Raw genomic sequence first — 14,690 nt, forward strand, 5'->3', positions numbered from 1 at the left:
TGCCACAGAAAACAAACATGTAAATCCTGCAACGACAGCACCATTTTTTAAACAAAAAGCACAGCTAATATAAACAAAAGAAAATCCTGATCGTGTGATGCTCAAAAAAAACAAAATCCCATCAGATAGTTTTGACACCAACCAAGGGGCTTCTCTGTCTGAATACCACGCCACTTTAAAGTAGTTAATAATTCTGGCCTGGCCAGCTGACAACCACACATTCCTCATGAGACAAGCATATCTGCCGACCGCTAATAAAGTATCAACACCTTGCTGAAAAGCAAATGTTCAGCTGTTTTTGTGGCAAAAACACCTGTAAAATATCAATCTTGACCCCATCTCTGATGGCTTTTTTTCATCCTTCATATTCAGCTGCACAACAGAGAGCTGGAACACTTGCATGTTTCAGATAATTGCAGCATCTTTGCATATAAAAGTACACATTAATAAATATTCCAGCAATATTGTTGTTTAACACATATAATTGCTTTAGGTATAGATATGCAAACTATTTTTACTGCTAAAGTTAGACATGTCAAATATTTTTTAGTTTTTTATCTTTTTTTTTTTTTTTTTTTTGCATACACCAGAACACCTAGTGCTAAATTGTCTAAGTTTTATTGAAGTCCAGAAACTAAACTGCAGTAAAAATATATATATATATATTAATAACACAACTGTTGTTCAAACTGAGTTTCTCAATATATATATATATATATATATATATATATATATATATATATACACACAAGAAATACCTTTATTTCCCTATAAAATAAAATAAAGCCCTGAACCAAACTTCTACCACACACTCTACTTGAAATGGTACAGCAATGCACTATCACGGACCGACAAATATAATTTCTAACAAATCCTTTGTATCTTTTGCCCAAACCTTTTGTAACATGGCAATACAATAATACAACAGCACAAAATGGATACAAAAAAAAACAAACACTTCCTTATGTTATACCAATTGGTAATGATAGTTTAACTCAAACACATAATAGAAATATATATATGCACCTATTTTGTTCACCATTTACAATTTAAGCACAGGATTATAGTAAAAACAACAAAAAAAAAAACATGTATTTTTTTTTTTATGATCCTTTAAGTTCAAATTGTTTTAATGAACTGATCTGAATTTTAAACAAACACTAATTTCATTTTACACATTGTAGAACTAAAGAAATCCAGTGCTGAAAGTGTTAATCTGCATATGCTGGGTAATTAAGAGATGCATTAATGACTGTGAATAGGGAATTACTCGGTGCACAGAAAAATCTTCTGTAAAAGGAACTGCACCTTTCCCTCCAAGTATTTATTAGTAATTGTTCTATAATTTTAGCTAATTCTGCCATTTCAAATCTTGCATTATCTGCTCAAATATTTCCAAGGGTACATCAAATTGTAATCTTCAAATGACATCCATCAACCCAGGCTGGAGATTTTGACAAACATTAAACACAGTAAGGAGGCAATTATGTATGCATGATTTAATCTGCAACTAATTAATATGCAAATGTATTCATATGTTAGTTACTAAATTAAAAATGCAAAGCAGCCCTTATGGTGATTCTCTGATTTTTGCACAAACAGAACCTTTGAAATTTGAGAAAAAATAAGTTTTTTAAAAGCTTTAGCTCTACTTTGCCAAGCCTGTTGCACACAAGCGGTATTTAATTATCCCCACAATTAATGGATAATTCAAAAGGTGCCTTCTGCAGTTTAAATTCTAGCGTTTCCAAAATTAAGTCTGATTACAATGAAACCCAGGACCACAATAGTGTCCATAGTGTAGTCTTTATCAAAACCATAAAATAGTAGATTTCTCTTTAAATGAGTTACCGATGATAATCAAGTTTGCAGTCATATTACTGGAATGAGATTAGCAAACCTTATTAAAATTATAAAACAAAAAGTTGAATATAAACAACATTTGTTATATGGGCCGTCATATCATTCTGCTGCTTTTCATTCTGTCGTTATCAAGTCCAGCTGAATACAAAACGGCCAATAACATATGCATAACATATGAAAGCTGGAATGTCCTACTGCATCAGCACCTACAGTGCAGTATAAATAAAACAAAAAAAAACACAATCTTGCATTGTGAAATATTGAAATGTCATGTTCTTCTAGGTTGAAATAGAAAGGAGCTCCAACCTTCTTTTTTTCTTGAGCCCTGCCCTTTTAGTGGCACCCGCTTTATGTGTAGGATGCGTATTTAGAATCTGTGACTGTCACTGGTCTATAACGATACATTTGTACAGAACAAGATCACACCTGATCGGATATACGTTTGTTGTAGAACATATAAATGTAAATAAAATGAATGCATGTTCTTACTGTTTGTGTTTTGAGTGGAATATTAGACCTTATACTGAATAATGCTCTTTCCAAGGCCCTCTCACTAAAACCCCACCCTTCTATCCTGGAGAGAAAATGTTTGTATAACTAATTAAGGATTGGAATTGGTGCACTTTTCATTCACTAAGGCCGGCACACAACAGGAGACACTGTTGCATGTCACATGTAACTATTTCTGATAATATGCTGCAATTTATTTTTGTGGAACATGTTATTTCTATAAAATATTTTAGTGGGTATGGTCTACTTAGTAGTATGGTCTTTGTATTGGTGCTTGCACTACTGAGATGTACCTGTGCTGGTTCTGCGGGCACAAAGTCAATAAACTAAGCTAAACTAAAGTATTTTATATGAATAAATACATTTAAAAAATAAATAAATAAACCAACATCTCTACTGCATTTTGATATAGGCAGCCTTGCACTAAAACATGGTACAGGTTAGTACAAACATTTAGCACTCCCCTCTGCAAATAGTATTAAACATACCAGTCTGATATAAACTAGCAGATTTAACTGATATCAGCAGATCATACACGCACCATGTTGTTCTCCATCTATCTAATTCTACTTCTGCTGGTTTCTCTGTGTGTGTATAAACAACTTGCATACCCTTACTGATTAGGTTGACTGACAAACCTCACACTTTTCCAATCTATCTTGTTTTTGAGGAATGACCATGAAGCAGAAAAAGAAAAAAAAAAAAAGTTGAGTAATTATTGTTATTTGTTTATAGCACACACCTTTATCCAAGGCGGCTTACAGAGACTAGGCTGCAGAGTCACTTACAACAACGTCTCACCTGAAAGATGAAGCACAAGGAGGTTAAGTGACTTGCTCAAGGTCACACAGTGAGTCAGGGAGTGAGCCGGGATTTGAACCAGGGACCTCCTGGTTACAAGTCTGTTACTTTAACCACTGGACTACACAGCCTCCCTAATAAATTATTTCTGTACAACTCTATGGTGGAAATTGTCTACAAAACTACAGGTTTGGGTAACATACTCTGGATTAACTACAACTGATAATACATAATGACAATTTCATAGAATACTGTATTTATGTACAGTATTTTAAAATGTCTTAATTTTTTACAGTTTCATTTAGATTTAATGTGGGCAGTATATTACTTTGCTAAGAAAGCCTTAACATAACTATAGCCAAATCCAACTACTGTAATCTTGGGAAAAGATTTCATTTAAAAAGTGCAATCTAGGTCTCATATAAAAGACTTATTTATAAAAATTAAAAAAGCATGTCATATTTAGAATTTGGTGTATTTATTGTTAGTTTCTTGTCACATTGTATAGTATATTTTTTTGCTTTAACACATTTGTGGAACTATATATATATTTGTTACTGCTGAAACGGGAAAACACACTTTACACAAAAGGATGAAGTCTTTACTTAACTGAACTTGCAGGCTTGATTTTGCAACAGTTGCCTAACATTGTTTTTAAACAAAAATTAAAACAGCTTGTTCTTTTGTGCGAGATAAATTGCTCCATGAGGAAACCCAAACGCCATCACAGCACCTTTGCTGCGTTCAGCACCCCTCCAACCCACCCCCACAATTTCCATGCTAAAGAATAAGATTTTGCCATGTTCACAAAAAATTATTAATATTATGTTCAAACATAGACATTATTCCCCCCCCCCCCAAACACACACACTTTAATAACATTTTGAGACCATCCCCTGAAGACTACAAAAGCTTATTAAATTTCAAAATGTCAGTTAGTAATCCAGTATTTTGCTTTTTCTAAAAATGGCCATTCAAAACTACTAAACAATACTCTTTATTACATGTTTTACTTAGATTTAGAGCTCTTTTTCTGTGGATGTATATCTCTGGCTAGTCAATACAGGAGAGGAGTCTTGTTAATAAAGGAGTACGGCTCTCAGACTACAGAATATGTACTCTTTACAATACTAAATCCACAGCATTATTAGTGTTAATGATATACATTTTTTTTTAATCTATTTTAACTTATTAAAAAGCAAATACCTAAGACAAAATAATATAAACTCAGGTTAACTGTTCTCTGAGCTCAATTAAAAAAAGAAAAATGTTGAGATCATTTAACAGCCAAGTCCACTTCCGTCTACAATTATTAAAATCTGTTTTAATATACCAAAGCGATTAGTGACATGTGAAGTGATTTAAATTGGGCACTCTGTTAAAATACAGCTGAAAGGCAGAGGGATAAATAATAACCATCTCTTTAACTCCACAAGGGGGCATTGGCTAACACAGCAGGGTCCATGGGAATTAGGCACAAGAGTTAACTTTCTATAGGATGCTTCAGCACTTTGCGCTGCTCTCTACACAGACAAAATGTGCATGCAATAGTAGAAACATTTCTCGTTTCTTCTGGTTACCAGTCAAGCTACCGGCTTGCCTTGATATCCTGTTATCTACAGCTATGGCCAAAAGTTTTGCATCACCCTATAGAATTTACTCACTTTGCTTCATAAAGTCAAATGAAACCTGCTAAACAATGTTACAGTAACTTACTGAATTGCATACCGCTTTGTAAACGAAAAAAAAAAAGATTGCTAAAAGATAAAAAAAAAAAAAAAGACATTTCAAAATCTAACATGAAATACTGTAATACTATTATGGCTTTCAGTATTTGTTTTATCATTTCATAGTTTCTTTGGATTACATGATGTTCAATAAAATTATGTTCATATAGTTTTTTTTTTATTAATGTCTCAATCCTAAAATTCTAGCTGATGCTAAACTTTTGGCCGTAGCTGTACATTGTGATCATAAATGTGTAAGTCTTAGGACTCCCATCTCTCTGGAAGTTAAACTGAAGCTTTATAATGTGGCTCATTGATCGTGTGTTTGCAATGTGTGTAAATATTATTTTTTTATTTTTTTACTGCATCTCTGGAGCAAAGCAACTGTGAGACAGGGAAGCCAGCTAGGCTAGCAAACAATAAAGTTTATGTTTCCTACTGGATGTTTAGGGAGCCAGGGACTGACAGAGTGCTGGGACTCTGAGTCTCTGCGTGTGTATGGGCAAGGTTTATTTTCTGAAAATACAACTGCATGACATATGCTGACAACATTGTGGAAACCACAAGAGCACAGTTAAACATCAATAAACAATTCTAGCCACATGAACTAGTGGTGTCTGTAATTTTTAAAAATGCATTAATGTGCAATGTGTCTTAATAAAAAAAAGGCTTTTAATTTCACAGTATGTGCATGGTATACACATTTTATCCACAAATAAATAAATGGATTAAAAGATCCTTGCCCAGCAAACAGACCACTTTATATATAACAGTATACTATGCTCTCATTGTGTGTACTGTAGTAGAAATCCACAAGGGCTTGGGGTTCTTAATTTTGTTTTTCAACAAAAGTAGAATGCAACCGTAATTCAGTATTCATTCAGTGAATGTGGTTTCCAAAAACATAATTTTTACCAAGAGTCCCATGTGTAAAACAATAATAAAAACAAACAAACAAACAAACAAACATTTATGAACAAGAGCACAAGCTTTGATACTCGTTACCCAAAATGTTTGTGCATTTAGTCTCTTATTAAAGCCGAATACTAGTAGATAAATATAAAATGACATAAGTACCAGAATAACTCTGAAGGGGGCACAAGAGCTCAGGGTTTACAGCACATCAGATGAGTCTTGACAAGACGACAGTAAATCCCAACTGTGCCTCCTGGTAAACCCAGTTTAATTTAATTAACGCTGTCTACTTTAAATATAATCAGATTTAATTTAGCAAATACATAAATTATATATATATATATATATATATATATATATATATATATATATATATATATATATATATATATATATATATTTGATATATATATATTAAACACATAACACTTTGATTACCTAGATATGCATGTTTGACATGTCTGTTTTTGTTTTTCTGTGAGTTTTACATATCCGAATTCATGATGGCACCAACACTAATTAAACATATGAGAATAAAACATTTTCTTTAAGAAAAAAAAAATAAATCACACACACAGACACCCAATCAGTCCCACCATTAAAAAAAAAAAAAAAAACACACAGAATACCAGAAACATGACAACTTGATATACTGTATATATTGTGTATACCAACACACTGTCAGTTCTGAGGTTTCAAACTATTCATCTGAATATTATTTAGTGCAGTGCCCACAGTATGATGTCCACAGTGCTGTGAATGTGTAATGGTATGATTATTCCATCAAAAATGACAATGCCTTTATCAGTTATTGCATTAAATGATGAAGAGAAAAAGCCAATGTACTTTAAAAATACATTTACCAGTGAAACTGCACTGCCTAATGGGAACTAATTTCCTTTTGATTACCACATTATTTCAAGGTTTCCCTGAAGTGACAGGATAATTGTAGTTTAAGTAAATTAACTTTGTAAACATTTTTGCCAACAATAGAATGGGAGCTAGGAAAATATTTAAAAGGGGGGGGGGGGGGGGGGGGGATGCAGTAATAGTTGTTGGGTTTTTTTTCCCACTTAAATTTCACTGCATTATCAAGAAGGTTAGGGACTGTCACCATCTCACTAATCACATTTTCCAATCAACACCCCAATCCTTTATTTAAAAATAAATAAATAAATAAATAAATAATAAAATAAAAATGTATTGTAGTTTTAGATGGCACTGCATATTTTATTTGTTTAACCAATAACAAATAAATTAAAAAAAAAAAAAAAAAAAACACACTCAGGAGGAACATTTTTCAAATGCTACCTCTGAATTTCCATGACTTCATGGTAACGGATCTCAGATAATCAAACCCTTAGACTACTGGAAAGCCCATTCAAAATGCGTAGCTAACAATACTCCTACTGTTGACACTGTAGTAAGTCTTGACCCTCCCTTTTCTTTTCATAATAGAGAGGACTTACAACTCTGCAGAACAAAGCTTTTTATACTGAGCTGAACTCTATAGTGTGACATCACAATGAATCCATGAATCTACTCTGTATGATTATTCTTTATTTTACATCCAATTCAACAGATAAACGAGCTATAATGAAAAGATCTTCTATGAACACCTCCGTATTTGATATCAATAAAAAAATAACCTTTTAGCAGAAAACATGCATTATTAAAATAACAAAGCAAAGAATGCAAAATAAAAGTAGAATGAGAATTTAAGTGCTCCCTTTGTCTCAGCAGTCTATTAGATTCATTTAAATGAGTTAAATAAACTCAGTGTTAAATAAGCAATGCTCCCTAAATAAATAACAAACACAATGTCGTATTCAGTTCATCCATTGATTACCAATTATGTTTTAAAACAAACAGTTCTTTTTGAAAAACCGCTTATTTACTGAAAAAAAGTAATACCTTTTTGTTCTGTTGGTATGCTGTTTGTTGTGTAATTGGCATTAAATAATGTAAAACCCTTGCAATAACACCAATATATCAACCACCAATACATTTTAAAAAGGTTTTACTTAGTACTGTATATATATTTTTTGAAAATAGTGAATATTTCTGGAATACCATTTGTAGACATGTGATCCTTATGAGATAGGTGAACATTTCATTTTGTATACCATATGCACCTCAGGAAATACATTTTCAAATTTTGAATAATAAAAATGATTTTACACTTGTCTATAGTCGATGATGTTAGATACTGTACATAGTCTTTACTGAAGTAATGAACAAAGCTGGTTGAACTGCTGAAGTGCACTGTTGATCTGTTTTACACACTGTTAGTCCTAATTGTGCTTAAAATATACTAAAAGAATTATAAAAAAAAATTCACAGGAAAAGCAACAAACAAAACAAACACTGAAACAAAAACAAAATAAATAAATGTTTTAAAAGACCATTTTATAACAAGCATGGTCTCATTTTATAAGCATTTACATGCAATTGAAATACAAAAATAATATTGGTGGTATTATTATTATTATTATTATTATTATTATTATTATTATTATTATTATTATTATTATTAATAATAATAATAATTTGAATATCAATAAGGACATAGCATACTGAAATACAAGCATGCCATGTACCTTTATACGACCTCATTTGTTGTTCTTTTATGACACATCGATTTAAAGCAACATCATTAGTAACAAAACTTCCAAATCATTTTCAAGGAAACCAAGTTACATTTTTAAATGTAAACTATGTATTTCTTGCCACTTGTAAACAAATCAGTGTCTGCATTGCACAGCAACACAAATCTACAAACTTCTCTATAGAATAATTGAAAAGAATTCAAGCTAATCCTAAACACTTGAAATGCGTGTTCTGAACAAAATTAGATGTACTGTACATAGGGTTATGTTGATAAAATGTTCCTATTATAATTCCTGATTTCTGGTTAGCCCTCACCAGTAAACTAGATTAATATTCAAACTGCATCTCATGCCTGACTTCTAATGTCCGGTAAATGTGAATGCTCTGTAATCAAAGCCGACCCAAACCATACAAAGACCACTTGTGAACCGAGACCATTTAAACTGGTATGAACTCACTATCATAAATATTGGATTGCAGTTATCCCATATTATTGGCTGCTACAGTTAGTAATAAGAACAAAAAACAAACAAAAAAACATCCCTTTACATGACCATTTTACTGGAACCCAGACAGGAGTACCTGAAGTCGAAGAGCTTTCATCTACTTACGAATGAAATGAAAAATGGGACCTGCTTTCACAGATGAAGGTCAGCAGAGCCTAATTTTTTATTTGTATTTTTATTTTCATCCAGCAAGGTAAAAATGGCATTACACAGGAGTCATTTACTAAAAAGTGCTGATAACCCTGATAAAAACAGCAGACAGCTTTTTTTTCTCCCACCCGTTTGTTCTTATCAGACTCTGCGGCTAACGCCACAGAGGACAATAGGCAAGCTACTCAGTCAACGCAGCTTCGAGGAAGACTTGCTCAAAACACAGCCTTTAAAATGTAAAGGTTGCAGACTTCATACTTAACTTATTTTATTCCCATGAATGGGGTCATAGCAAACAAAAACATGTATGGACCAATTCCAATCAAAGGAAAGTGTAATCTACAATAATTCTTCAGTAAATTATATTTATTTATTAACCGAATTGTTTTACTTGAACTTGATTTTAATTTTTGTACACACTGACAGTGGTAACCACGTCAAGTTACAATTGTCATGGCTTCAGTCATTCACTATCTAAATAAACAAATAAGCACAATGTACACATTTATTAAATTGCACTTTAAAACTTACTGAGGATGGTAACCCTGGAGGAACTTTCCGGACTTTCTTTGTCTGAACTTCTGTAAAGTGGAAAAAAGGTAATTAAGTAGAATGATCTATTACGACAAACTATTAAATGTTTATTCTACTCTTGCGAGAAACCGCCAGACTAAACTTCTCCAAAACAATATAAAAATGAGCAAAATGGCAGAAAATGATGCTTAAATAAAGAGTGGGCTAGTCTCCTAAACTAAAACTATAGTTGAGTTGTTGAAGTCGTGAGACAATACCGACCAATTTATAACACAATAAGAGAGTGCAGTGTAAATCTCTTTCTTGACAGCAGAGGACTGTCTCTCTTTCTCTTGTGTGGATGTGTAAGAAAAGTTTTTTTTTTTCTTTGGATGTACACAAAAGGACATTTCAGACAAAAGCCCTTCAGCTGCATAGAAAGAAAAGATATAGATATAGAAGTGTATATATTTTATATAAAGAAATCACTGCTTTTAATGAAATGGCTTGAGAAAGCAGACCTGGAAATCCCTCCGGTCTGTGAAATGAATGTCTATTTTTCTTTTTAAGCCATTCATAGGCATGATGATGAATACATTCCATCATTTTATTCATTTGGAAAGCAGAAACTGGTCGTACAAATATTTAAAATAACCCCATGAAATATTACAGGTACTTATTACTATAAACTACTTTGTTGTAATGTATAAATCATTTCAAAGCTAAAACCACACCAGTCAAAACACAATGCAGATGTGGGTATTCATTCTACTTGCCAAAAAGTAGCTTCCACAAAATTATATTTTAAAATCAGTGGGTTCAAGCTTAAATATTTCGTTTTATCCCAGTTTCAACTGTATCGACTGTATTAACCAGAGGACATGATGAGACACTGCCAAGGTGGAAAGCATTTCTATCAATTGAGTATTCTCTCTCTACTACCAGCATGGTTCTGGTTTATAAAGGAAGAAGGACTTCAACTAATAAGCCATTTGCGTGGCTGTGCATATTTGTAAACCTTCCAAAAACGTACTGAATACACAAGAAGGAGTTCAACATTAAGGATATTTTGTAAACCAAAAAGATGCTCAAAAGGACTTCTTTACCCTTTACAATGAGCCCCGATGATGTCACAAACGGATGAACAGTGATGGTTACTCTGATGAGGTGACTAACAGGTTAATATAATGGAGTGACTAAAAGGATCTTAAGCCCATGGCTTTAGGAGAGAAGCTCACCCATGGAGTCGCTGTGCAATGGCCGTCTTCTGGGATTAATGCTGGAGTACTGATAATACTGTGACCCTGGCTTTGTAGGTGAAAGTGCCCCAGGACTACCCATACCCATCTCACCTCCCAGGTGACTCGGCTGAAATGGGAAAGAACACACCAGGTCAATTAAAAAGGGTTAAAATAACAGGGGGGGGGGGGGGGGGGGATAATTATAAAACAAACGTTGCTATAAAATGAATCAAAGACACCTCTACTTGTTCCTACTGACAAACAATGAAGTGGATTTAAAAATATTATTGATAATATAGTACAAAAAAATATACATTAAACTTTATTAAAAAAAGATTTAGATATAGATTTTTTTTTTAAAAATCAAATATGCAGTACAAATATTTATTCTACAATGTAGTGCTGTACAATTTTATTTTTTATTTTATTTTTTTAAAAACAAAACCAGATACTGAAGGAGTATGCTATCCTATATTCAAGTTCAATTCAGAGGGCACAGCAAAGTTAAACTACTTATTCAAAAAAAGACAAATAGTATATAGGTTTATTACTCAATACAAGCCTAAAAAAAGTTTAGCACCTGTACATAGAAGTGTCATTTTGTTCAATTGCGTGAAGTATTAATTTTTTGGTGCAACAAAACTGTTTTTTTTGTTAATAAATAATTAAAAAATACATCTACAGTTACATATTCTAGTTAGCAGGTGCAATAGTAGCACAAGTAAAACATCTTACTACATTATAGTACTACATTACTACCTATAAAATCAGGGATCTAAAAACAGTATCTAACATCCGATTTTCCTTTCCGTCTTGTGAAAGTACACTTACCCAAAGCATGCATATCTCCTGATTAAACTTTGCACAGAAAACATGGTTCTCTTAATTACCTTAAATTGTTGAGCAACAAAAAGTACATAAATGCTCATTCACTTATATAAAGGCACCACACTTTTAACAACTCAGACTAGCCATGGCCAAATGAAGAGCGGAAAGCAAGTCCATCTTTATCGATACTCAAAGTTAACTTCCAGCAACTGAACTAATTACTGTAGTTGATAAAGTACAGAAAGTGTTTTCCCTAATCTAAATTCTAATCACTGTGCTGCTCACAACAGACTTAGTAATGCTTCACTAGCACACCATTCACATGCAAAATACCCTAAATAGGCCAATTACAACTCAGCTCCTGTTCCCCAGTTAACCCGCTGAGAACTGAAGAATTCCACAAGCCATTTGCAAGACAAAACAAAGGCTCCTTGTCTTAAGTAAAGTCAGGCTTTTTTATTTGTTTTTTTTGTTTGTTTTAAAGAGGAGGAAAAAAAAATGCTAAAACAGAGTGGCACACCTCCCACAATGCATATTTTAAAACAACAATGTAGCTCAGAAACTGAGTAATAAAATGATCATGCAGTTATTCTGCCCAATTTCAGAGATGACTACAGTTGTTGTCCCCAGCTGGCATGCACTAGAAATATTAACAAAGATAAATGGCAAACACCTGAACAGGAAAAAACACCCCATGAAGGATTAAGACTCGAATGTTGACATTAATAAACAGCGGTATGCCTACTTGGGCACAAAATGATGATTAGAACATGCAGACATAAAGGTAATGGTGATAATACCACAGAAAAATGCACAAAAAGTTTTTGGTTTTTTTTTTTGCTAATGGTTCTGTGTATTATCAAAGTATTTTCAAAATTGTTAACCCTTAAGGTTCCTTAAAAAGAACCAGCCTACTAGAAATACTAGCAGTTAGCCATTCAATAACAAAAGGCATCATACATGACCATGACTGAACCAAAAAATATAGTAGCAAAAGACAATAGGAGGGATAAGGTTAGACACTTTTTTTTTTTTTTTTTTTTTTTTAAGTAAGGTTTGATAACTCAGATTTTAATATCAATGTCTTACCCCTCACTTATCAGCAATGTCTTACCCCTCACTTACCCCTCCCATTTTTCTGATGATTATCTTGCTTGTATTTTACAGTCAGTACTCACATATCCGACCCAATAAAATTTTAACTTCAGTGACGGTTAAACACATGTAACGCATATCTGATTATTTCATCTGGCAGCAGTGTGGAGTAGTGGTTAGGGCTCTGGACTCTTGACCAGAGGGTTGTGGGTTCAATCCCCAGTGGGGGACACTACTGTTGTACCCTTGAGCAAGGTACTTTACCTAGATTGCTCTAGTAAAAACCCAACTGTATAAATGGGTAATAGTATGTAAAAATCAATAAATAATGTGATGTATGTATAATGTGATATCTTGTAACAATTGTAAGTCGCCCTGGATAAGGGCGTCTGCTAAGAAATAAATAATAATAATAATCTGATTTGAGTGTATGTAGGTGATCACGTTGTAACCTGCCCCCTACCACCCAAACAACCCCCAGCACTGCACACACACAGACTTCATACGGAAAGAAAAAAAATGACTTGGGTTTGAGGAACTGTACAGGGAGACGTATATTGTAGCACATATTTTACTTTTCTGCAGTGTTGCTGTTTCATTTTTCTTATTTTTTTCTTATATCTGACATAAAACCAGAGATAGATCATGATGGTAGACTGTTCATGGAAGATTTGATTCAGCAGGGTCAAGGCAGGATATTTACAGCAATCTGTGCTGAATGTCTTACTATTTGAAGACAGTCCTCCTGTTAGTTTCGTTTTTCATCCAGAAGCATATTTCATTGATTCTCTCATTGAAATTTGTTTGCACACGGCAGTAAAAGACAAACACAGTTTTTTCAGGGAACACAAAAAAGATACAATGTCAGAAAATACATAGCTGAAAGGACTGTGTTTTAAAGTAAGTAGGCATCCATTTAGATGTACTGTAGTTGGTTCTGTTGGTACAGTACAATATGATTCCGAAAATATCACTTGCGTATTGTACTATCAATGTAAAATTCCCCGTTACCAACCCAACAGCAAAATGAAAGCAAAATGTTACCCATGCACAGAACTGGGTGAAATGTAAAAGGCAATGCAATTCAGCGAATTTAAAAAAACAAAAACTAAAAAAAACACGTTTCCATTAAACGTTTTACATTACAGTAGCTTTTCTCATTCGCTTTGTTTTTGGAGGAAGTGCTGTGCATCTGCACAATAATAAAGACTGATTTGCTGTGCCAGGAAAAAAAAGTAAAATAAAAAAATAAATAAAAAAAGGTTGAGGGTTAAACAAGTACATTGTAACACTGAAGCGACGAGCTCTATATATATATATAACATTAAATAAATAAACAAAATTCATTCAAAAGTTGTGCATGCTGATGCGCTGGGGAGGCCAAATCTAGACTGATCCTCAGAGCCAGCATTGCATGATATAATAAAAATATAAGTTTATGTAAAGTAGTGTTAATTAGAATTAATACAGATTCAAAGATATAAGTAAAAATGATGTCACAATATATAGAACACCATTACATCATGTAAGAATAAATCATGAATTTGAATGTAAACAATAACAAGTAGTTGTCATGCCGTCAAAAACCTATAAATACCTCCAATGTTTGGATTCAAACACAGGCTCCCTTGAGAAAGATATGTACAACATATCGAAACGTTGGGCAGCTGGCTCTTTGAGCTAAAATATATATATATATATATATATATATATATATATATATATATATATATATATATATATATATATATAATGGGGATTGATTTTATTCTTAATACAAGGGTGGTAAAACGCAACTGACATGCATCTGGGTAAGGGATATCTGAGTGCTGACTGTATACATTCATTTGGAATACACAGGTATTTCAAAAGACAACGCTGCAGAAGTAAAAGTAAATGTGGCAGCTACCTATTACAAATCACTGCCAGCT

The 14,690-nt window shown here is 33.0% G+C and overlaps 1 protein-coding gene across 13 annotated transcripts in view; it reads right to left on the reverse strand.

Annotated features, from left to right (window-relative positions):
• The window catches only part of LOC117421494 (transcription factor 4), a 173,086-nt gene that overhangs the window by 65,857 nt on the left and 92,539 nt on the right, over nucleotides 1-14,690 (reverse strand). For 8 of the 13 annotated variants that reach the window (XM_058995294.1, XM_058995274.1, XM_058995268.1 and 5 more), the window contains 2 exons: nucleotides 10,834-10,963; nucleotides 9,614-9,663 (listed from right to left, as the gene is read on the reverse strand). The exons of 3 other annotated variants lie outside the window; for them this stretch is intronic. In XM_058995294.1, the coding sequence (XP_058851277.1) occupies nucleotides 9,614-9,663; nucleotides 10,834-10,963 (180 nt within the window). Of the gene's footprint in view, nucleotides 1-9,613; nucleotides 9,664-10,833; nucleotides 10,964-11,667; nucleotides 13,067-14,690 lie in introns of those variants that run through there. 2 more of the 13 variants (XM_058995315.1, XM_058995319.1) reach the window with 2 other exon arrangements.

This window comes from Acipenser ruthenus, chromosome 2 (assembly GCF_902713425.1).
Source record: "Acipenser ruthenus chromosome 2, fAciRut3.2 maternal haplotype, whole genome shotgun sequence".
NCBI classification, from domain to species: Eukaryota; Metazoa; Chordata; class Actinopteri; order Acipenseriformes; family Acipenseridae; genus Acipenser; species Acipenser ruthenus.